Consider the following 21701-nt stretch of genomic DNA (forward strand, 5'->3'; position numbering starts at 1 on the left):
TTTCGCTGTTTAGGTTAGGCGTGCTGTGTGTTCCCCGGAGGGGACGAGAGAGGGATCATTCCTGTCGCCAGAGCCGCGGAGAGAGAGGGATGCTGCGCGTCCGGTGCTTGCGAGGAGGGAGCCGGGGAGCCGAAGCCGTGCATTACATCGGGTCCAGGGTAGGTGCGGAGACCCCGGTGCGCGCGATCTTAAACCCAGAATGACCTGGGCGCTCGGATGGCTCGCTCTGGGCAAGGGGAGGAAAGAACAGTTCTCCAAGGATCGAGGCCGTGCGCTCTATTTATATGGGTGCAACTTTAACGAAAGTATATTTTTAAAATATTTTTTTCTTTAAAAACAACCCCGCCTCACTTTGCGCCATGAAAACGTGCTAGAATTTGCAATGAAATGTTTCTCTCACTTGGGACGGTGTTAATAAATTAACATTCGACTCCTTTCTAGGCAAGGCAAGCCCCCTAAACAGTATTTTAAACCAGAACTTAATTTGGGAGGAAGAAGGACATGATTGGCGGGGAAGTGAATCTGTGCATGTGCAGAGTGCATTCCTCTCGCCGCTGGACGCTTCTTGCTCATCAGAGCAGGACTTACGGAGTAAGAGCGTGACTTTGCTGAGGCTTGGAGACGCTCTTGTCTTCTCCTTTTCGGAAAGGGGCCGGGCTAAGATTAACAGCTTCTCTTAATTCTTCTTTCTAGGGACTGGAAGGAGTGTGCGTGTCTTGAGAGAAAAGTGGAATCTGGCAAAAAGTCAGGACTGAATGTTTGGAATTTCCAACGCAAGCACATTCTTGCTTTTGAAATTTGCATTGGAGAGCTACCCTTGCTGAATATGAATTTTTAAGACCATATATTTAACTTTCGGGTTTAAATGCCTTAAAAAGACCCAAGGCAATGCTTCCATTTTTATAGAACTATTTCCATAACTCAACTTCTCCAACATTCCATAATTTGGGGATGTGTGTGAATTGTTTAAATTAAAATATTGCTTACAAGTTTGGGAAGCAAATCCAAATTCACTTGAAACTCTTCCCCTCCCCCGTCCCATTGTCCAAATTGCTTCCAGCTATTAATTTACTCATCTCTGGCCCTTTGTAGGGTATAAAATATATATTTTTTAACCTGATGCTTATGTGTGCATAAAAGAAAAAACAGCTTGTGAAGATTGCCTAATTTCTTCTTCTTGAGCTGATGATCACATTGCACTAACCTTAACCGAGCCAGTCTCTGCTCGCACTGCAATCCTTGCAATAATCATAATTGCAAGAGTCGGAGCTTCATATTCTGTGGAGTTGTGTATATGTCCGGATTGCATATGCAGGGCAGGTGAGAGAGACAGAGGGGCTGCAGGTGTGTTTTAAAGCGGCTGATTGGGCATGGGGTTCGGTACCAGCTGAACAGCATCATGTATGCTACTTTTACAAAATAATGCATACCCTTTGTGTGCATATATGTACCATTTCACAATGTCAGGGACTGTAAGCTTTAAAAATGGTCAAAGTGGTGGAAAGGGGTGGTCCTCATACAGGCTTAGATATATGCTTCCTGGCTGCATCTGAGGAATTAATACTTTTTGTGGTTGGTTGGTTGGTTGGATGGATGGATGGATGATTCCAGTATGAAAGTGTGACCATGTGCTGTATCCAAATACACAAATTTGTGGCAAGAGCATTCCCATTCCCATGCATGCAGGAGGTGAGAGGGGGAAATGTGTACAGTGGTACCTTGGGTTAAGTACTTAATTCGTTCCGGAGGTCCGTTCTTAACCTGAAACTGTGCTTAACCTGAAGCACCACTTTAGCTAATGGGGCCTCCTGCTGCCGCCACGCCGCTGGAGCCCAATTTCTGTTCTTATCCTGAAGCAAAGTTCTTAACCTCAAGCACTATTTCTGGGTTAGTGGAGTGTGTAACCTGAAGCGTATGTAACCTGAGGTACCACTGTACTGATAAATTGGGGAGAAAACTTACCGCATTTTTCGCTCTATAACACGCACCCGACCATAACACGCACATAATTTTTAGAGGAGGAAAATCCATAGGCATGCCACCCGTAGGCATTCCCTCCATAACACGCACAGACATTTCCCCTTACTTTCTAGGAGGAAAAAAGTGAGTGTTATGGTGCAAAAAATACAGTACCTTTCTCTGGATTGCTAGGTTTCTCACACAATTACTGCAAACAAGCATCTTGCATATCCTTAAAGAAAGCAACATAATCCCGGTATTATCAACCCAGCAGCGGACCCTGGGGTCTTAAACTTCAGCGGCAAAATTCAGTGCCCCCCCCATTCTACATCATAGTTGCGGCACCCCCCCCAAGTCCCCATGCCTCGTGCAATCGAACTGCTCACGCTCCCCTAAATCTGTGTCTGATCAACCCCTTTCCATACCGCTTCCTCGTGGGAAAACCTGCATTGCTAAACAGTAATTTGCTAATGAAGTGCGTGTGTTGTTGGACCCCCGAAAGCAAACCTTTATTTCAGCGGTGGTGGAGTCTGTCTTGATTGAAATATGGAGGAGGGAGGATTAAACTATCGAATGGAGCTGTGAAATGGTGGGTGTGACACAGAGGGTGCTGAAATGGAGAGGGAAAGGTTGGGAAGCCACCCTGAATATATATAATATACAGTAAAGGTTCGTTTCCTCCTGGCTGCAACTCAGTGGTACAGAATCTGCTTTGCACACATGTTCACCTCCTAGTATCTCCAGGTAGAGCTGGGAGAGAATCTTGTTTGAAACCCTTGATTGGCTACTGCCAATCAACATAGACAATGTTGAGCAAGGCGGACCCAATGGCCTGACAGCTTCCTGTGTTCCACTGTTGCTTCCTAGGCCCCTCTCTTGTCATGTAGAATTATAGAATTGTAGAGCTGGTAAAGGTAAAGTGACCCCTGACCATTAGGTCCAGTCGTGGCCGACTTTGGGGTTGTGGCACTCATCTCGCTTTATTGGCCGAGGGAGCCGGCGTACAGCTTCCGGGTCATGTGGCCAGCATGACTAATCCGCTTCTGGCGAACCAGAGCAGCGCATGGAAACGCCGTTTACCTTCCCGCTGGAGCAGTACCTATTTATCTACTTGCACTTTGATGTGCTTTCAAACTGCTAGGTTGGCAGGAGCAGGGACTGAGCAACAGGAGCTCACCCCGTTGTGGGGATTCGAACCCCCGACCTTCTGATCAGCAAATCCTAGGCTCTGTGGAAGCCTCGCTGGAAGCGACCCCAAATGTCATCTAGTCCAACCCCCTGCAGAGCAGGAATCTCAACTAGAACATACATGGCAGGTGGCCATCTTGGTAAAGCTGCTTTGGGAAAGGCAGGTATGAATCTTTTCAAATAAGCAAAGCAATGATGGGTGTTATTTTGTAAGTCCGATTTGACTAAGAATGCCCAGTAGGTACGTGATGTGAACACGCTCAACTGTCTCCTTCTGCGCTTTTGTGTGTACAGTGGTACCTTCGGTTCCTGAACGGCTTAGTTGTCAAACAACTCAGCTCCTGAACACCACAAACCCGGAAGTAAGTGTTTCAGTTTGCGAAAGTTTTTTGGAAGCCCAACGTCCAACGTGGCTTCCGACTGAGTGCAGGAAGCTCCTGCAGCCAATTGGAAGCCGCGCCTTGGTTTTCGAACGGTTTCCGGAGTCGAACGGACTCCCAGAACGGATTAAGTTTGAGAACCAAGGTACCACTGTAATCTGTTGTGAGCGAGTTAACTGAAAGAAGGTTCCGCCTTGTCAACAGGACTTAAATTCAAGTCCTGGAATGTGCACTTTAGCATTGTGGACTATCAGGTAAGAAGTTAGCCCCCAACACGCCTTGTCTTACCAGGGAGGTGTCAAAGTTCAAGGTGTGCCATTCTTCTCAGATTGACACACAGCAGTTGTGTTGACAGCTGTAAGAGATTTCTTCCTCTCCTGCCCCAGACTGTCCATGTCTGCTAGTTGTGAAGTTGGCTATGTATTTCCTGTGGTAAGCAGAGGCGATATGCATCTGAATACCGCTTGCTGGAACATACATTTAGGGAGGCTGCTGTTGCGCTCCTGTCCTGCTGCCTTATACAGTGGTACCTCGGGTTAAGTACTTAATTCGTTCTGGAGGTCCATTCTTAACCTGAAACTGTTCTTAACCTGAAGCACCACTTTAGCTAATGGTGCCTCCTGCTGCCGCCACGCCGCCGGAGCAGGATTTCTGTTCTCATCCTGAAGCAAAGTTCTTAACCTGAGGTACTATTTCTGGGTTAGCAGAGTCTGTAACCTGAAGCATCTGTAACCTGAAGTGTATATAACCTGAGGTACCACTGTACTGAGCTGCTTTATACAGTGGTAGCTCGGGTTAAGAACTTAATTTGTTCTGGAGGTCCATTCTTAACTAGCAACAGCTTGTCTCCCAGCCCCACCTGGAGATGGTCCGGAATGAACCTGGAATCTTCTGCATGCAAGGGAGATGCTACGTGCACTGGGCTGCAGCCCCTCCTAAAAAGCCCAATCAAAGGCGACTCTGGGGTTGTGGCGCTCATCTTGCTTTCAGGCTGAGGGAGCCGGCATTTGTCCACAGACAGCTTTCCGGGTCATGTGGCCAGCAGGACTAAACCACTTCTGGTGCAACGGAACACCTTGACAGAAACCAGAGCGCATGGAAACACCATTTACCTTCCCGCAGCAGTGGTACCTATTTATCTACTTGCACTGGCGTGCTTTCGAACTGCTAGGTTGGCAGGAGCTGGGACAGAGCAACGGGAGCTCACCCCATCACGGGGATTCGAACCTCCAACCTTCTGATCGGCAAGCCCAAGAGGTTCAGTGGTTTAGAACACAGAGCCAACCGCATCCCTCCTAACGTCTGGCTGGCTGCAGAATGCAAGACCAGAGAGGATGTTGGTATGATCTAGAAGAGTTTGTATGTTCCTTAAAGTACAATTACAGCTAACATATTGGCCACATCTGGCCACATGACCTGGAAGTTGTATGCCAGCTCCCTCAGCCAATAAAGCAAGATGAGCGCCACTACCCCAGAGTCGTCCACGACTGGACCTAACGGTCAGGGGTCCCTTTACCCTTTCCCTTTCTTACTGTAGATGCTGCTGATGTCTTCTTGTGTTAGAGCCAAGATCTGATCTGTCTTGGGCGGGGCGGGGGAGGCAACACTTTCAATTGTGTGGCTCCCTTTGCATCTGCCAGCACACCTCACATAAAGGTAAAGGGACCCCTGACCATTAGTTCCAGTCGTGGCTGTCTCTGGGGTTGCGGCAATCATCTTGCTTTATTGGCCAAGGGAGCCAGCGTACAGCTTCCGGGTCATGTAGCCAACATGACTAAGCCGCTTCTGGCGAACCAGAGCAGCACACGGAAACGCCGTTTACCTTCACGCCGGAGCGGTACCTATTTATCTACTTGCACTGTGACGTGCTTTCAAACTGCTAGGTTGGCAGGAGCAGGGACCGAGCAACGGGAGCTCACCCCGTCGCGGGGATTCGAACCGCCGACCTTCTGATTGGCAAGTCCTAGGCTTTGCGGTTTAACCCACAGCGCCACCCGTGTCCCATGCCTCACATAGGGAAGGGTTATTTCCCTCCCGCCGTTCCCTCTCTTTTGCTGAGCCAGCAGTCATGCATACCCCTCCCATATTGGGTCGGGGAATGTTGATCATTAACAGTCTGCAACAGGATAGGGCATATTTGCTCATCCGCAGCTTCGCTGTCTAGCCTTTCCCAACAGCTGGTGTGGAACAACTGCAACCAGCTTCTTTTAAGTGGCTTGGAATGCTCAGCTTTGCAGAGCAGGGAGAAATTGCCCTTAAGCCTGATCCAGTTATTCCAGAGCAGGTTTTTTTGGGGGGGGGAGGGGAGCAAGCCAAGTGTATATCCCTATATGTTGTGCCTTGCATGGAGGTAGATGCCCCAGCTACAGAAAAGTGCCTTTCACTGTGTACACATGGCACTGGAGAACTGAAGCCAGTCCTCTCTCCCTTATATTCTACATTCTGAGTAGGAAGATAAGCCCCTGCAATGTGGCCCTCCAAGCCCCCTATCCGGCCCTTCCCAGCTGCACCCCACTCTCCGCAGGCAGTGTTAGAAACTCAGATATATAAGCTAGGCACCAAATGGCTCCTTAAACCACGGTCAGTGTTGCCAAAACGGAATGCCTAGTTGCCATTTCTGGGCCAAACGGCTCGAAAGTCATATTTTTCAGTGTGACTTTTTGGTTCCTGAAATTCATTCTGATTGTGCAGATGAAATATAATGGGTAGAAAATTCTGCAGGATGTGTTGCTGATGTGTGTGAAGACAGTCAAGGGAAGTTTTTAATGACTGATGTTTTAATGTATTTTTAATCTTTTGTTGGAAGCCGCCCAGAGTGGCTGGGGAAACCCAGCCAGATGGGTGGGGTATTATTTATTTATTTATTTATTTATTTATTTATTTATTTATTTATTTATTTATTTATTTTTAAGATCTCCAGGGACATACCTCCAGATGGTGGAGACATTAGGCCAGGGGTCAACAGACTTTTTCAGCGGGCAGCTGGTCCACTGTCCCTCAGACCTTGGGGGGGGGGGGCGGACTATATTTTGAAAAAAAATATGAACAAATTCCTATGCCCCACAAATAACCCAGAGATTCATTTTAAATAAGATCACACATTCTACTCATGTGAAAACACCAGGCAGGCCCCACAAATAACCCAGAGATACATTTTAAATACTGTAAATAGATTTATATATTTTAAATAAAAGGACACATTCTACTCATGTAAAAACACACTGATTCCTGGACTGTCCAAGGGCCGAATTTAGAAGGCGGTTGGGCTGGATCCGGCCCCCAGGCCTTAGTTTGCCTACCCATGCATTAGGCAGCATTCTGCCCCCCCCCAGGGCATTTTAACTTGGTTGCAAGTGGCCAAAAACCAGGTGCAAAACATGCCTGGTGAATTTCAAACTTTGCACCCTGCTTGTGTGATTTTGCCTGGCTGGAATGAGTCCTTGAGCTGTGACCAGAGGGGATGCATGAGCGTGTCTAGAAACCAGCCTCGTACAAAAGATATTATTTATGTTTTTTTCTGATGACTGTTGCCTCCTTCCACTGCTGACGTGTGGTACCCAGAAGGTTGCCCAGAATGGAACTTGGCCCATGGGCTGCAAGAGTTTCTCCACCCCTTGAGACAAGGTGAAGCAGCCTGGATGAAGAGCAGTGCAAGACAACCGTGGCTGCAATCCTCAGGCAGCGAAGGGAGTTCCAGACCAGTCCAGCATCACTACATAAACATCAGGGGGGATTGTGCCAGACAATTTCCTGCATGTCTCATGTTAATTGGAACAGACCCTCCAGAGTGGCTGGGGAAACCCAGTCAAATGGGTGGGGTATAAATAAATTATTCGTATTCTTATTCTTATTATCCAGGTGTCCCTCTATTCCAGGGACAGTCCCAAATATCCAGGGATAGTCCCAGATTTACAGAAGCCATCCCGGTTTCTAATTTGATCCCGGAATGTCCCACTTTTCCTTAGGACATCCCTATTTTCATCAGAGAAATGAGTTATCCAACTCCATAGCCATCTGAAGGCAGCCCTGTATAGGGAAGTTTTAAAATGTTTAGTTATGTTTTTATATATGTTGTAAGCTGCCCAGAGTGGTTGGGGCAGCCCAGTCAAATGGGTGGGGTAAAAAGAGTAAAATAATAATAATAATAATTAATAATAATAATAATAATAATAATAATAATAATAATAATAATAATAATATTTATACCCCACCCATCTGGCTGGGTTTCCCCAGCCACTCTGGGCGGCTTCCAACTGAATATTAAAAACAATACAGCATTAGACATTAAAAACTTCCCTAAAGAGGGCTGCCTTCAGTTGTCTTTTAAAAGTAAAATAGTTGTTTATTGCCTTGACATCTGCTGGGAGGGCGTTCCACAGGGCAGGCGCCACTACCGAGAAGGCCCTCTGCCTGGTTCCCTGTAGCCTTACTTCTCGCAATGAGGGAATTGCCAGAAGGCCCTTGGCGCTGGATCTCAGTGTCCGGGCTGAAGGATGGACACTGAGTGACTAGTGGGGTGCCACAGGGTTCTGTCTTGGGCCCAGTCTTATTCAACATCTTTATCAACGACTTGGATGATGGACTCAAGGGCATCCTGATCAAATTTGCAGATGACACCTGTCAGGGCTGCCTCAGGTCTCAGCTCACAAAAGACCAACGCCAAGTTCTTCTTATATACAAGGATGTTTATTGCAGTTCATTATTGGTTCCACAACCGAGGCGCGCAGCCCCGTGTCTGTTAGCCTTAGACCTTTGAAGTCCCCTCTGAGTCGGTCCCTCCCCTGCACCAGTTTAAGAAGCTTGCGTTGCTCCACCTCTTCCTTTCTCTCCTCTTCCGCAGGGTCTTCCTGCCCGCCGGGGTTTCGCCCCTCCTGGATTCCCCTGACGCTGAATCCCCAGACTGCTCTCCCTCCCTCCTGCGGGCTTTGGGACCTGGCTCCTCCTCCGGGCTCCCTGTTCTTCCGCGCGCCTGCACATTTGAACTTGGCGCGCGCACCCAACTTCTAACCTTTCTTTTGACAGTTACGCTACTCCCTTCACTACTCCCCTCCCCTTCCAGGAGGACGGCTTGCTCTGACCTCCCCTCCTTTTCTGCTGCCGAAGCTGCTTCCCCCGTCACACTGGAACCTCCTCCCCCTTCGCTGCGCTCTGGCGGGGAAGCTGGTCCTGACTCCCAGCTGCCACTTTGGGATTCCCTGCTGGCCCCTTGCCCTCGCTGCGTCCCCCCTGGGACTCCCCTTGCTCTGACCACAGGCGCCCCCTCCTGGGAATCCTCAGATTCGCTGGAGAGGCTCATGGAATCCTCTGACCCACTGTCATCCTCTTCCTCGCTGTCCTGGGATTCCTCCCCATCGCTCTCCATCTCCTGCCTCCCCTGTCCCTCTGTCCCTGAACCCCTGACAACACCAAACTGGGAGGGGTGGCTAACACCCCAGAGGACAGGATCACACTTCAAAATGACCTTGACAGATTAGAGAACTGGGCCAAAACAAACAAGATGAACTTTAACAGGGAGAAATGTAAAGTATTGCACTTGGGCAAAAAAATTGAGAGGCACAAATACAAGATGGGTGACACCTGGTTTGAGAGCAGTACATGTGAAAAGGATCTAGGAGTCTTGGTTGACCACAAACTTGACATGAGCCAACAGTATGACACGGCAGCTAAAAAAGCCAATGCAATTCTGGGCCTCATCAATAGGAGTATAGCATCTAGATCAAGGGAAGTAATAGTGCCACTGTATTCTGCTCTGGTCAGACCTCACCTGGAGTACTGTGTCCAGTTCTGGGCACCACAATTCAAGAAGGACACTGACAAACTGGAACGTGTCCAGAGGAGGGCAACCAAAATGGTCAAAGGCCTGGAAACGATGCCTTATGAGGAACGGCTAAGGGAGCTGGGCATGTTTAGCCTGGAGAAGAGGAGGTTAAGGGGTGATATGATAGCCATGTTCAAATATATAAAAGGATGTCACATAGAGGCGGGAGAAAGGTTGTTTTCTGCTGCTCCAGAGAAGCGGACACGGAGCAATGGATCCAAACTACAAGAAAGAAGATTCCACCTAAACATTAGGAAGAACTTCCTGACAGTAAGAGCTGTTCGACAGTGGAATTTGCTGCCAAGGAGTGTGGTGGAGTCTCCTACTTTGGAGGTCTTTAAGCAGAGGCTTGACAACCATATGTCAGGAGTGCTCTGATGGTGTTTCCTGCTTGGCAGGGGGTTGGACTCGATGGCCCTTGTGGTCTCTTCCAACTCTATGATTCTATGATGGGGGTGGAGACGCTCCTTCAGGTATATAGGACCGGTATACAGGTATAATAATAATATTAATAATAACGACATAGGACGTCCCTATTTTCATCGGAGAAATGTTGGAGCGTATGTTGGAAGTATGGGGAGAGCCGTGGCTCTGTAGCAGACCATCTTTTGTAAAGATCCCTCTCCCCGGTGAGGTGTGTTGTGTCATGTCCTGGGGCTTGGATACGTTTACAGTAGCAGCTTTTGTTGACTGCTCACTTCCGGTGCTGAAATTCTTACTGCTTGCTGTCCAATTCATGAAGCGCCAGCTGCTGGCCCCGCTCCACCGAATGTTTTCTGGTGATATAGGGCAGTCGGCACAGTTGCTCCCCTTCCTCGAGCGCTTTGCGTTTACTCTCCCTCTGCAAATAGACCCTGCGCAGCTGCCCAGGATCTTGCATGCAACACAGCCCCTCCTGCGGAGCTGCTGAGAGGGTTTGTGGGGCCCAGAGCAAAGCCAAATCGGGTCCCATGCTTCTGGTCTGGGGTGTTGGGGACGGGACTTGTGTAAGCTTTTGTGCCTGCACCTGATTTCACTTACTGCATTTTCAGAAAAACATAAAGTTTCTTGGGGACTTTTTATGAGAACAAGAAGGCAGCAGTGAGAGCCAGTGTGGTGTAGTGGTTAAGAGCGGTAGTCACGTAATCTGGGGAACCGGGTTCGCTTCCCCGCTCCTCCACATGCAGCTGCTGGGTGACCTTGGGCCAGTCACACTTCTTTGAAGTCTCTCAGCCCCACTCACCTCACAGAGTGTTTGTTGTGGGGGAGGAAGGGAAAGGAGAATGTTAGCCGCTTTGAGACTCCTGAAGGGGAGTGAAAGGCGGGATATCAAATCCAAACTCTTCTTCTCTTCTTCAGTGCTTGAGCTCGTTCCTTTTTCCTAAGCTGGGTTTCCTGAACTGGGTCTTTGTGCTTTGAGGCTTGAGAGTTCTCTTCAAGCACAGGAAAATAAATTGCGCTGTTCAGCATTAGTCTTCCGATTTTTGTGCAACTAGCATGAAGGGCTGAAGGCTTTTAAAAAGTGTCTTTGACTGAACGTGCTTTGAAACCTCCCTTCGAACCGGTTCCCTTTCTTTGCTAATTGTAGATCTGAAGAGCAGCTGGAAGACATTTTGGAGGGGGTGGGGGCTTGCAGGCATGCCCACCCCCCACTTTTACTCATTGTGCATTCAGGTGAATGTTCAAGCACTTGCGATGTTCCTGCTCACAGGGAAAAGAAATCACGATTCTGCACATTGCTGGTGCAAGCAATCTCACACACGAGGAGTTCATTTGCACAGATCATGCATGAACCTGCTTGCAAGTGGGTGAGGCGCTAAAATTTACTTTCTTTTTTAAAAAAGAATCTTTCCCCACACAAAAACAAAGATCACTACAGCCAATCACAAACAAACAACTACACCCTAGGCCAACCCCAACCTCTCTCACCACCAAAGAAACACAAATGTACAGCAGAGAACCTGCACGAGCAACGCTGACACCAAACCCTACATACATTAAGCAAAATAGAGCTTAAGCTTTTAATGTTTAATAGATTATTGTATTTTAGTGTTTCGTTGGAAGTCGCCCAGAGTGGCTGGGGAAACCCAGCCAGATGGGCGGGGTATAAATTATAAATTATTATTATTATTATTATTATTATTATTATTATTCATTATTATTATTATCGCCACCCGACCCCCCCCGCACCCATCTCCCCCCCCCCCCAATGTCTCAACAAATGAAACTGATTTGTAAAAATGTTACATGGAAAAAATACAAGAGACATTACACATACTTCTGTAAAACAAGAACATATTTAATAATAATAATAATAATAATAATAATAAAGAATCTTGCCATTCAAAATACTCGTGGCAAATGAAATGGAGAACCTTTGTCTTGGCCGCTGTGAGGATGGAGATTCTTGGATGTATGTGTGTCTCTCTGTGTGTGTGTGTGCTGTCGAGATCATGAGGCCTAGCCCCTTGGCTCCTCGCTTAGCAGAATGATGTTTAAACAATCTAAATTAATGAAGTGACCTCCTCCCCTTTTTGTTTTTTCATTAAAGCTTGGACGCGTCTTCACAGGATGGGTGCAGCGAACTTTCCAGAGCACCCACGCAGCTGCAGCCTCCCAGGCGACCTGTGCTGTTGCTGATGAAAATAACAAGGCCCCTGACCCTGTTCCCGAGGACTGCCCTGTTTGCTCATACAACGAATGGGACCCGCTGGAGGAAGTCATTGTGGGGAGAGCCGAAAATGCCTGCGTTCCTCCTTTCTCTGTGGAGGTCAAGGTAAACCATGTGCTGTTTGCGTCGCAAGACTTTATGCATGCTCTTTGCCAGTGGTGTAGCGTGGGTTGTCAGCACCCGGGGCAAGGCAGGTAATTTGCGCCCCCTAACCCGTGGATTTGCGCCCCCTAACCCTAACCCCCAGATGTTGCGCCCGGTGTGGCCGGCCCCCCCTGCACCCCCCACGCTACGCCACTGCTCTTTGCAGCTTGCCACTTCTGCAAACGCTGAAGAGGTTTTGCAATAACAGGCTTTTACAATTACAGGTAGGTAGCCGTGTTGGTCTGCCATAGTCAAAATAAAAAAATTCCTTCCAGTAGTACCTTAAAGACCAACTAAGTTAGTTCTTGGTATGAGCTTTCGTGTGCATGCACACTTCTTCAGATAAGTGTGCATGCACACGAAAGCTCATACCAAGAACTAACTTAGTTGGTCTTTAAGGTACTACTGGAAGGAATTTTTTTATTTAGGCTTTTACAATGTCTGTTTTGTTATGAGTACCGAAGACTTTTAATAGCATTTGCGGGCTTCTTTCTGTCTGGGTGCCTGCCTGCTATCCCCAATCAACTTGTAAATAAAAGTTATTGCAAGGAAAAAAATGGCTTGCTTCCAATTTCGTAGCTCTTACAAGGAGGGAATTGCAAGCTCAGACAGACAGTCTGCATCTAGAGTAGAAGCCTATGTATCATTCATAGAGTCCTGAGTCGTTTAAGGCTTTATAGGTCAAAACCAGCACTTTGAATTGGGCCCGGAAACTAATTGGCAGTCGGTTTAGTCAGTGTAATACTGACTGTAAAACTATTTTGCCCCGGTGAGCAGCTTGGCTGCCAAAGTCTGCACCGGCTGAAGTTTCTGAACAGTCTTCAGAGGCAGCCCTACGTATAACACGTTGCGGTAATCTAACCTAGAGGTGACCAAAGCATAAAGAACAGCAGTTAGGCTGTCCCTTTGCAGATACAGTAGGGGTGCAGCTGGGCTAATAGAAGGTACTCAGCGCCACGGAGGCCACCTGAGCCTCAAGTGACAGCAAGGGATTCAGAAGTAACCCCAAGCTGCATACCCGCTCCTTCAGAGGGAGTGTAACGCCATCAAGAGCTGGCAATCTCCCAGCCATCCAGTCTGGGGAACTGCCACTCGCAGGGTCTCCGTCTTATCTGGATTGAGCTTCAGTTTGTTGGCTCTTGTTTCCATTTCCGACGCAAGACATTTCCGTCCAGCACCTCCACTGCCATGCCTGCAGATGTAAAGGAGAAATAGAGATTTGTGTCATCAGCATATTGTTGGCAACATACTCTAAACCCCCGGATAACCCTGTAAGTAAAGGGTGGCCAAGTTCTATACAGTGGTACCTCGGGTTACAGATGCTTCAGGTTACAGACGCTTCAGGTTACGCACTCCGCTAACCCAGAAATAGTACCTCGGGTTAAGAACTTTGCTTCAGGATGAGAACAGAAATTGTTCTCCAGCGGCGCGGCGGCAGCAGGAGGCCTCATTAGCTAAAGTGGTGCTTCAGGTTAAGAACAGTTTCAGGTTAAGAACGGACCTCCGGAACGAATTAAGTACTTAACCCGAGGTACCACTGTATTCTTGTAGTGGAGCGGGCTACCTACTCTATGCAGCAGTTGTAAAAGTGTGGGGCTGAAACTTGATTTCACCCCACAAAATCTCTTCTAAGTGCTCAGTAGCCTGCAGTAGTAAGAGCAGCCTTCATCAAGCTGGTTTCCTTCAGATATTTCGGAGTGCAATTTCCATTAGCTCTGGCTGACACACAGAGGGAACATGGAAAACTGCTTTTGAATCAAGCCAGGGATGTGCAGTGAAAACTTTGCCAGATTTTTTTTTTATATAAAACCCACACCCTTGGGGCCATCAGATCCGGCACTCGGGCTGCTGGTTGACAAGCCCATATTAATTTTATTGTATCCTACTTCTGCACTTACTTTCACAGTTTATTTAGAGAGCAAACCCTAAACACGCTTGCTAAGGAGGAAGGATTACTGAGCACAATGAGAATTACTTTAGAGTCAACATTCATTCAGCTGCGCTGTAAGCCCAGCATTCGTTTTCCAGATCTTGTTTGATATTTGCATGCTGCCAGATTAATCTGGCTGCAAAGAACACTATCGCCTGCAGGTAGAGAGGTAAATACACTGATAATATTTGAGTGGCTTGACAGTTGTGTCGGCACATGGAAGCGATGCAGTTTAGCAAGTGAAGCAAGAAACTGCTAAGAGACGGAGCTGCTTCACAGGTCAATTTCCGGAGGGATTGCATAGGGTTGCCATATAAAGGTAAAGGTAAAGGGACCCCTGACCATTAGGTCCAGTCGTGGCCGACTCTGGGGTTGCGGCGCTCATCTCGCTTTATTGGCCAAGGGAGCCGGCGTACAGCTTCCGGGTCATGTGGCCAGCATGACTAAGCCGCTTCTGGCGAACCAGAGCAGCACACAGAAACACCGTTTACCTTCCCGCCGGAGCGGTACCTATTTATCTACTTGCACTTTGATGTGCTTACAAACTGCTAGCTTGGCAGGAGCAGGGACCGAGCAACAGGAGCTCACCCTGTCACAGGGATTCGAACCGTCGACCTTCTGATCGGCAAGTCCTAGGCTCTGTGGTTTAACCCACAGCGCCACCTGCGTCCCGTCTGGCAACCCTAGGGTGGCACAATTTAAAATGGAAAACAGATGCCCCTAAATATTTTCTTGGATCCATGGATCCAAGAAGTGCAACAGCCCTGTTCAGAATGAAGTTTTAGTCATGCTTCAGTCCTTCGTTTATTAGCATGCACCTCTTTTAGGAAACTCGGTAGAAGGAAAGTCCTCTGTGTGGGAGGGATTAGCATGGCTGTATGTGTTTTAGCAGAGGAAAATGCTCTCTTTAGTAAGGCTGATTTGATAGGCTGATAATGGAAAATCAGTTCTCTGCATTGCTTATCAAATATGAACAAATGTCAATGACAGAGAAACTAATATGCATTTTAATTGCATGTAGCTGATTGAGGGTTTAAATCTGTTGTGAACATGATGAAAACAAACAGAGCATGCATTTGACAGTAGCATTAGTAATCATCACCATCATAATCATAGCATTTCTATAGGAACTTGAGGACATTCAAAATGTTCCACATAATGTTACGGCAAGTGGTATTTGTAGTATGATCAGTATTAATGGTAGTAATAGTGTGTAAATGTTTGTTGTGTGTGTATATATATATGCACTCTGGTCTAAACTATTGAGCCTCTTGGGCTTGCTGATGGGAAGGTCGGCGGTTTGAATCCCCATGACAGAGTGAGTCCCCGTTGCTCTGTCCCAGCTCCTACCAACCTAGCAGTTTGAAAGCACGCCAGTGCAAGTAGATAAAAAGGTACCGTTGCGGCAGGAAGGTAAATAGCATTTCCATGCGCTTTGGCTTCCATCACAGTGTCCCGTTGTGCCAGAAGCGGTTTAGTCCTGCTGGCCACAGGACCCGGAAAGCTGCCTGTGGACAAATGCCACAGCCTGAAAATCCCTCAGCCTGAAAGCGAGATGAGCAACACTACCCCATAGTCACCTTTGACTGGACATAACCGTCCAGGCGTCCTTTACCTTTACCTTACCTTTACACAGTATATACCATACTCTGCCACTATCTATCCTCTTAAATCGTAATTTAAATTGTAGGCCTCATGGGGGCAGCAGGGATCTTCCTTTTAAGGGGGTGTGGTATCACCATACTCTGTGAAGTGCTGTGTCCATTGAGAGCACTACATAAATATCAGAAAACGGTGTTTCCAAGCAGACCCCTATAATCTCGTACTTGTGTGGCTTCTGATAAGAGTCTCCAGGCTCCTGGAATGACACCAAGGGAAGTTTGCGACACAGTTTCCCAACAGAGTTGAGAGGGTAGCAAACCGCTTTTATATATTTTATTTTTAAAAGGGTGCTTTTAAATTATTTTTCTAAAGTGCATTTATCACAGCCTGCAATGAGCGGTTTGACATGTAGGTTACTAGTTGCTGAGCTGGCAGTCTCTGAAGGTCGTGCTTATGTTACAGGTTTCATTCCAGGCCATTTCTGAGTCTCCAGGACTGAGTCCTGCTGGCAGAAAATCTCGGGCTGCGTACTGTACATTTGGCTGCCGCCGCCGCAGCAATTCATCTTCTAGCTGTCTAAAGGCCTTCTTAACATTTCCCTACTGAAACTTAAATACAGTCACAGATGTTCAGTGTTGGCTGAGCTCACTGCTCTGCTGACCTCTTTTTTTAGCAGCCGGTGGGGGGGGGCAGTATTTATTTATTTTTTAAAAACCACATTCACTTATTCATTGACTTGTTCAAAGCCTTAATACGTGGCATTCACATATAATGTACTGCATATGTGCAAAGCTTTGCTTGCGTTCTGTGGAAGGCGGCTGGCTGCAACACTCATTCCACTACAGTGGTACCTTGGGTTAAGTACTCAATTCATTCTGGAGGTCCGTTCTTAACCTGAAACTGTTCTTAACCTGAAGCACCACTTTAGCTAATGGGGCCTCCTGCTGTTGCTGCGCCTCGGAAGCACGATTTCTGTTCTCATCCTGAAGCAAAGTTCTTAACCTGAGGTTAGCAGAGTTTGTAACCTGAAGTGTATGTAACCTGAAGTGTATGTAACCTGAGGTACCACTGTACTGAGCTGCCTTATACAGTGGTAGCTCGGGTTAAGAGAGAACAGAAATTGTGCTCTGGCGGCGCAGCGGCAGGCCCCATTAGCTAAAGTGGTGCTTCAGGTTAAGAACAGTTTCAGGTTAAGAACAGACCTCCGGAACAAATTAAGTACATAACCAGAGGTACCACTGTATTGGTATTCTTGCTGCTGCATCCCTGAAACCGGAAGTTTGTTTCAGGCATTTTATACCCTGCCTTTGAAGGAAAAATGACCGTCGGAGCAGCTTAAATAAATCAACTACTAAGGTGGTTTCTGACTTGAGGCTCACCTTCTAAAAAGTCATGACACGTGAGGAAAAAGGAACTGGAGGGAGGAGGAAGAAAGCAGGCTCAAAAAAGAATGTTTGGGTCAGGCACCCCCTTCCCTCAGGCAGCTGACTTAATGGCAGTCACTGCAGCCAATTCCTAACTAGGGATGTTGAACAATTTTGATGGAAACAGGAGTAGAAATTGCCAATGTAATAATGTTCCTATTGTTTTTATATTTTGCTAGAAGAAGCCCAGAGTGGCTGGGGCAACCCATGGGTGGCATATAAATAATAGAGGGGGGAAAGGCTGACGCGAGGTTGCCCAGTTAACTTTGTGCTGAATGGAGATTTGAACTCAGGTCTTTCTAGTCTAAGCCCAGGACTCTATGGAAAACTGTCCGGCAATCCCTCTTGCTCATCTCAGTGGAATTTCTCCAGCTTGCAGTGGTGCCATGTGATTCAGGTGCCATGTGAATAGCAATGATTTTTATTTATTACCCACACATGGCTTGGTTATGACAATTTAAAATACATTATTATTATTATTATTATTATTATTATTATTATTATTATTTATTATATTTACCGCCCTATACCCGGAGGTCTCAGGGCGGTTCACAGAATAAAATCCAAATATAAAACCACAAAATGCATAATCAAAATAAAAAGAACAACCCAATAACCCCCACTCCAAAAAAGCACATTTCAAAAGGGCATAGGATCTTCACAACATTCAAAGTAAGACAATTAACAAACCTAGACAAGAGCCAATCATTGGAAAGACCATGATCTCAGAAATGTTTGCAGCAATATTTATTGGCAACCAAATTATCCAGGTGCCTTTCTGATACAAAGACAAAAAAAGCTTTGAAACAAGAGTGGGAAGGGAAAAAATTAGCTGTGGTTGTTGAGCAGATGTAATACTATTCAAAAATAGTTTTAAAAACTTAGAATTACAGAAAATGCAATCACCTGAATACAGTGGCGTAGCGTGGGTTGTCAGCACCCAGGGCAAGGCAAGTAATTTGCGCCCCCTAACCCGTGGATTTGCGCCCCCTAACCCTAACCCCCAAATGTTGCGCCCGGTGCGGCCGGACCCCCCTGCACCCCCCACGCTACGCCACTGCCTGAATATACAAGTCCTATGAGATTGACATACTGTTGTTAAACTGTTAGTAGATGAATACAGAGTGATTCTTTGCAATGTTAATATGATGCTGGTTCATGTCTGATTTTTCTTTATTGATTACCAGGCGAATACCTACGAGAAGTACTGGGGGTTCTATCAGAAGTATGGAGGCCAGAATTTTCCCCAGGATCACGTGAAGAAAGCAATTGCTGAAATCGAAGAGATGTGCAATATTCTGAAAATGGAAGGAGTGATTGTGAGAAGACCAGAGCCACTTGACTGGTCGACCAAATATAAAACGCCTGACTTTGAGTCCACCGGTAATTGCTCAGTGACTTGGAATGTGCAGAATCGATTTAGAGCATGCCCACATCTAAGCCGTACATGTAAAGCACCTGGGAATCCTGGGAAATGTGGTTTAAGGGTGCCGGGAATTGTAGCTCTGTGATGGGTAAGCTGCAGGATTCTTTGGAGGAAGCCATGATTGCGAATGTACATTGTGGATGTGAACCACGTCTCCGTCTCCTCATTATTTTATAATGTATTGTTTATTCGTTATTGAAGAGATTTGTTTCCTCTTTTTAAAAAAACAAAAAAAAACTTTAAAGTCCTCGTGACAATTCATAAAGGGCAACAAGAGCCTACCGTTAAGCAACTTAGTGTATTGCTAGCTATAGTTTCACAGGGACTTCATGTTGTTTACAGTAAAATAGTACAGTCCCTTCTGTTAATCTAGATCAGGGGTTGGCAAGGCTTACTGAAATATACTTGGAGTCGAGAGTGGATTTCATGCTCTTTATTCAGCTCATAGTGGTGAGGAGGAATGGAAGTTCCCCCAGAATGTCTGCTTTATCTACATTATTTACACAATGGACCCCACATGATTGGCTAATTCCGGGATTCTCCTGTAGGCCAATCAGGTTGCGGATTCACTTCCACCTGGAGCTGGATTGGGTGGCTCCTGTGGACCAATCAGACTGCTGCATTCTGGATCCTATTGTTCTAGGACCAATCAGGCTGCTGCATTCTGAATCCTATTGTTCCAGGACCAATCAGACGGCTGCATTTTGGATCCTATTCAACTCAGTACATAACACTTACCTTGCCTGGGCCGGTTCACTGCCATGGAGACCCCTCCGTGGGCCCGATTGCAGGCGCATGTGAGTGTGCGTGTCCACAATTTTCAGCATCTGTGTCTGTGCAGACGCGATTTCTGGCGCTACTTGGCGAGTCCCCACATCGCGCTGCGCCAGTTTAACGCAGCACGCGGGGACTCACCGAGTGGGTGGCTCGGTTTGGGGGCAGCTCGTGGGCCGGTAAAATTACGCCTGTGGGCCACTTGTGGCCCATGGGCCTTAGGCTGTCGGCCCCTGATCTAGATCTTGCTAGGCCTACATAGACATCACTGTTATGCTGTTGTGATGTGCTTTAGGCACACAGTGGAGCAGCCATGATGGATTAAAATGGATGACACGCTAAAATGTTTGTCTGCCCCATACAAACTACTTGAAATTGAGTGCAGTGTTTTGCTGCTTTTTGATAAAGGCTTGGCATTCTGGTTAAGAGTGGCAGAAACACAGCCATGTCCCCAAAAGAAGGTTGGGTCCTAACACATTTTGGCAAACCGACGTTGGGAATCGAGTTGATTTGTTTCGGTAGCCTGTGGTTTGTTTGTTTTTTCGCTTGATGTGTGGAAGCTTCACTCCCTCTTCCACTGGGTTGCTACTGAGCAAAATCGAACCTTGACTGGGATCCAGTGTGCAGGATTTGTGCCGCTGTTGATTGGATCCCCATATCAAACACTTTGTTCTTTTGGTAGGGATGTATGCAGCTATGCCAAGAGACATTCTGCTGGTCATTGGGAACGAGATCATTGAAGCGCCGATGGCTTGGCGCGCTCGTTTCTTTGAATACAGAGCGTATCGGCCCATCATCAAAGAGTACTTCCGCCGCGGATCAAAATGGACCACAGCACCAAAGCCCACCATGGCTGATGAACTTTATGACCAGGTATTATTATCCGTTTGGCTTTCAAGCAAGCAACTATGGTGGCAGGAGCAAGGGTACCTTCCTGGTGATATTGGAGTACAACTCCCATCATCCTTGACCATTGATTGGCCATGTTGGTGTTGGAAAAACGGCCTGGGAAGGCTGCCAGTGTGGTGTAGTGGTTAAGAGCGGTAGTCTCGCAATCTGGGGAACCAGGTTCGCATCTCCGCTCCTCCACATGCAGCTGCTGGGCGACCTTGGGCTAATCACACTTCTCTTAAGTCTCTCAGCCTCACTCACCTCACAGAGTGTTTGTTGTGGGGGAGGAAGGGAAAGGAGAATGTTAGCCGCTTTGAGATTCCTTCGGGTAGTGATAAAGCGGGATATCAAATCCAAACTCCTCCTCCTTCTCTTCTTCTTCTTCTTCTTCTTCTTCTTCTTCTTCTTCTTCTTCTTCTTCTTCTAACTTCCCCAAGTCTCCGGAGTATTCCCCTGTGGCTCTCTCTGGCTATAAATCTTCTTCAGTCAAGAGCGGCCAGTAATAAACAACTCTTCTCTCCTGAAAAGAGCACACCAGTCTTCTGGCATATCATAGCAGAAGAAAGACTCACTCGTAGTTCTAAAACTACTTTATTTACAGTCTTATATACAGAGGGAGGCAGGTGGCACTGTGGGTTAAACCACAGAGCCTAGGACTTGCCGATCAGAAGGTTGGCGGTTCAAATCCCTGCGACGGGGTGAGCTCCCGTTGCTCGGTCCCAGCTCCTGCCCACCTAGCAGTTCGAAAGCACCCCTAAGTGCAAGTAGATAAATAGGTACCGCTTTATAGTGGGAAGGTAAATGGTGTTTCTGTGTGCGGCACTGGTGCTGGCTCGCCAGTTGCAGCTTCGTCACGCTGGCCACGTGACCTGGAAGTGTCTTCGGACAGCGCCGGCTCCCGGCCTCTTGAGCGAGATGAGCGTGCAACCCTAGAGTCGGTCACGACTGGCCCGTACGGGCAGTGGTACCTTTACCTTTACCTTTATACAGAGGGAGGCGGGTGGCACTGTGAGTTAAACCACAGAGCCTAGGACTTGCCGATCAGAAGGTCGGCGGTTCGAATCCCTGCGATGGACCTGAGCTCCCATTGCTCGGTCCCTGCTCCTGCCAACCTAGCAGTTCAAAAGCACGTCAAAGTGCAAGTAGATAAATAGATACCCCTCCGGCGGGAAGGTAAATGGCGTTTCCGTGCGCTGCTCTGGTTCGACAGAAGCGGCTTAGTCATGCTGGCCACATGACCCGGAAACTGTACGCCGGCTCCCTTGGCCAATAAAGCAAGATGAGCGCCTCAACCCCAGAGACTGGACCTAACGGTCAGGGGTCCCTTTACCTTTTATATACAGAGACTCCATCAGTACATCTGTGCTCTCTGAACACCAGTACAGTGGTACCTCGGGTTAAGTACTTAATTCGTTTCGGAGTTCCTTTCTTAACCTGAAACTGTTCTTAACCTGAATCACCACTTTAGCTAATGGAGCCTCCTGCTGCCGCTGCGCCACCGGAGAACGATTTCTG

The 21701-nt window shown here is 47.3% G+C and overlaps 1 protein-coding gene across 2 annotated transcripts in view; it reads left to right on the forward strand.

Moving 5' to 3' along the window:
* Positions 1-21701, forward strand: part of GATM (glycine amidinotransferase) — a 35709-nt gene continuing 14008 nt past the window's right edge. For both annotated transcript variants that reach the window (XM_083475926.1, XM_083475927.1), the window contains exons 1-4: positions 1-158; positions 11876-12100; positions 18283-18478; positions 19978-20168. In XM_083475926.1, coding sequence (XP_083332052.1) covers positions 90-158; positions 11876-12100; positions 18283-18478; positions 19978-20168 — 681 coding nt within the window. In that variant the 5' untranslated portion in view covers positions 1-89. The remainder of the gene's footprint in view (positions 159-11875; positions 12101-18282; positions 18479-19977; positions 20169-21701) is intronic.

Source organism: Podarcis liolepis (genome assembly GCF_965112155.1).
Source record: "Podarcis liolepis genome assembly, chromosome: 14".
Taxonomy (NCBI): domain Eukaryota; kingdom Metazoa; phylum Chordata; class Lepidosauria; order Squamata; family Lacertidae; genus Podarcis; species Podarcis liolepis.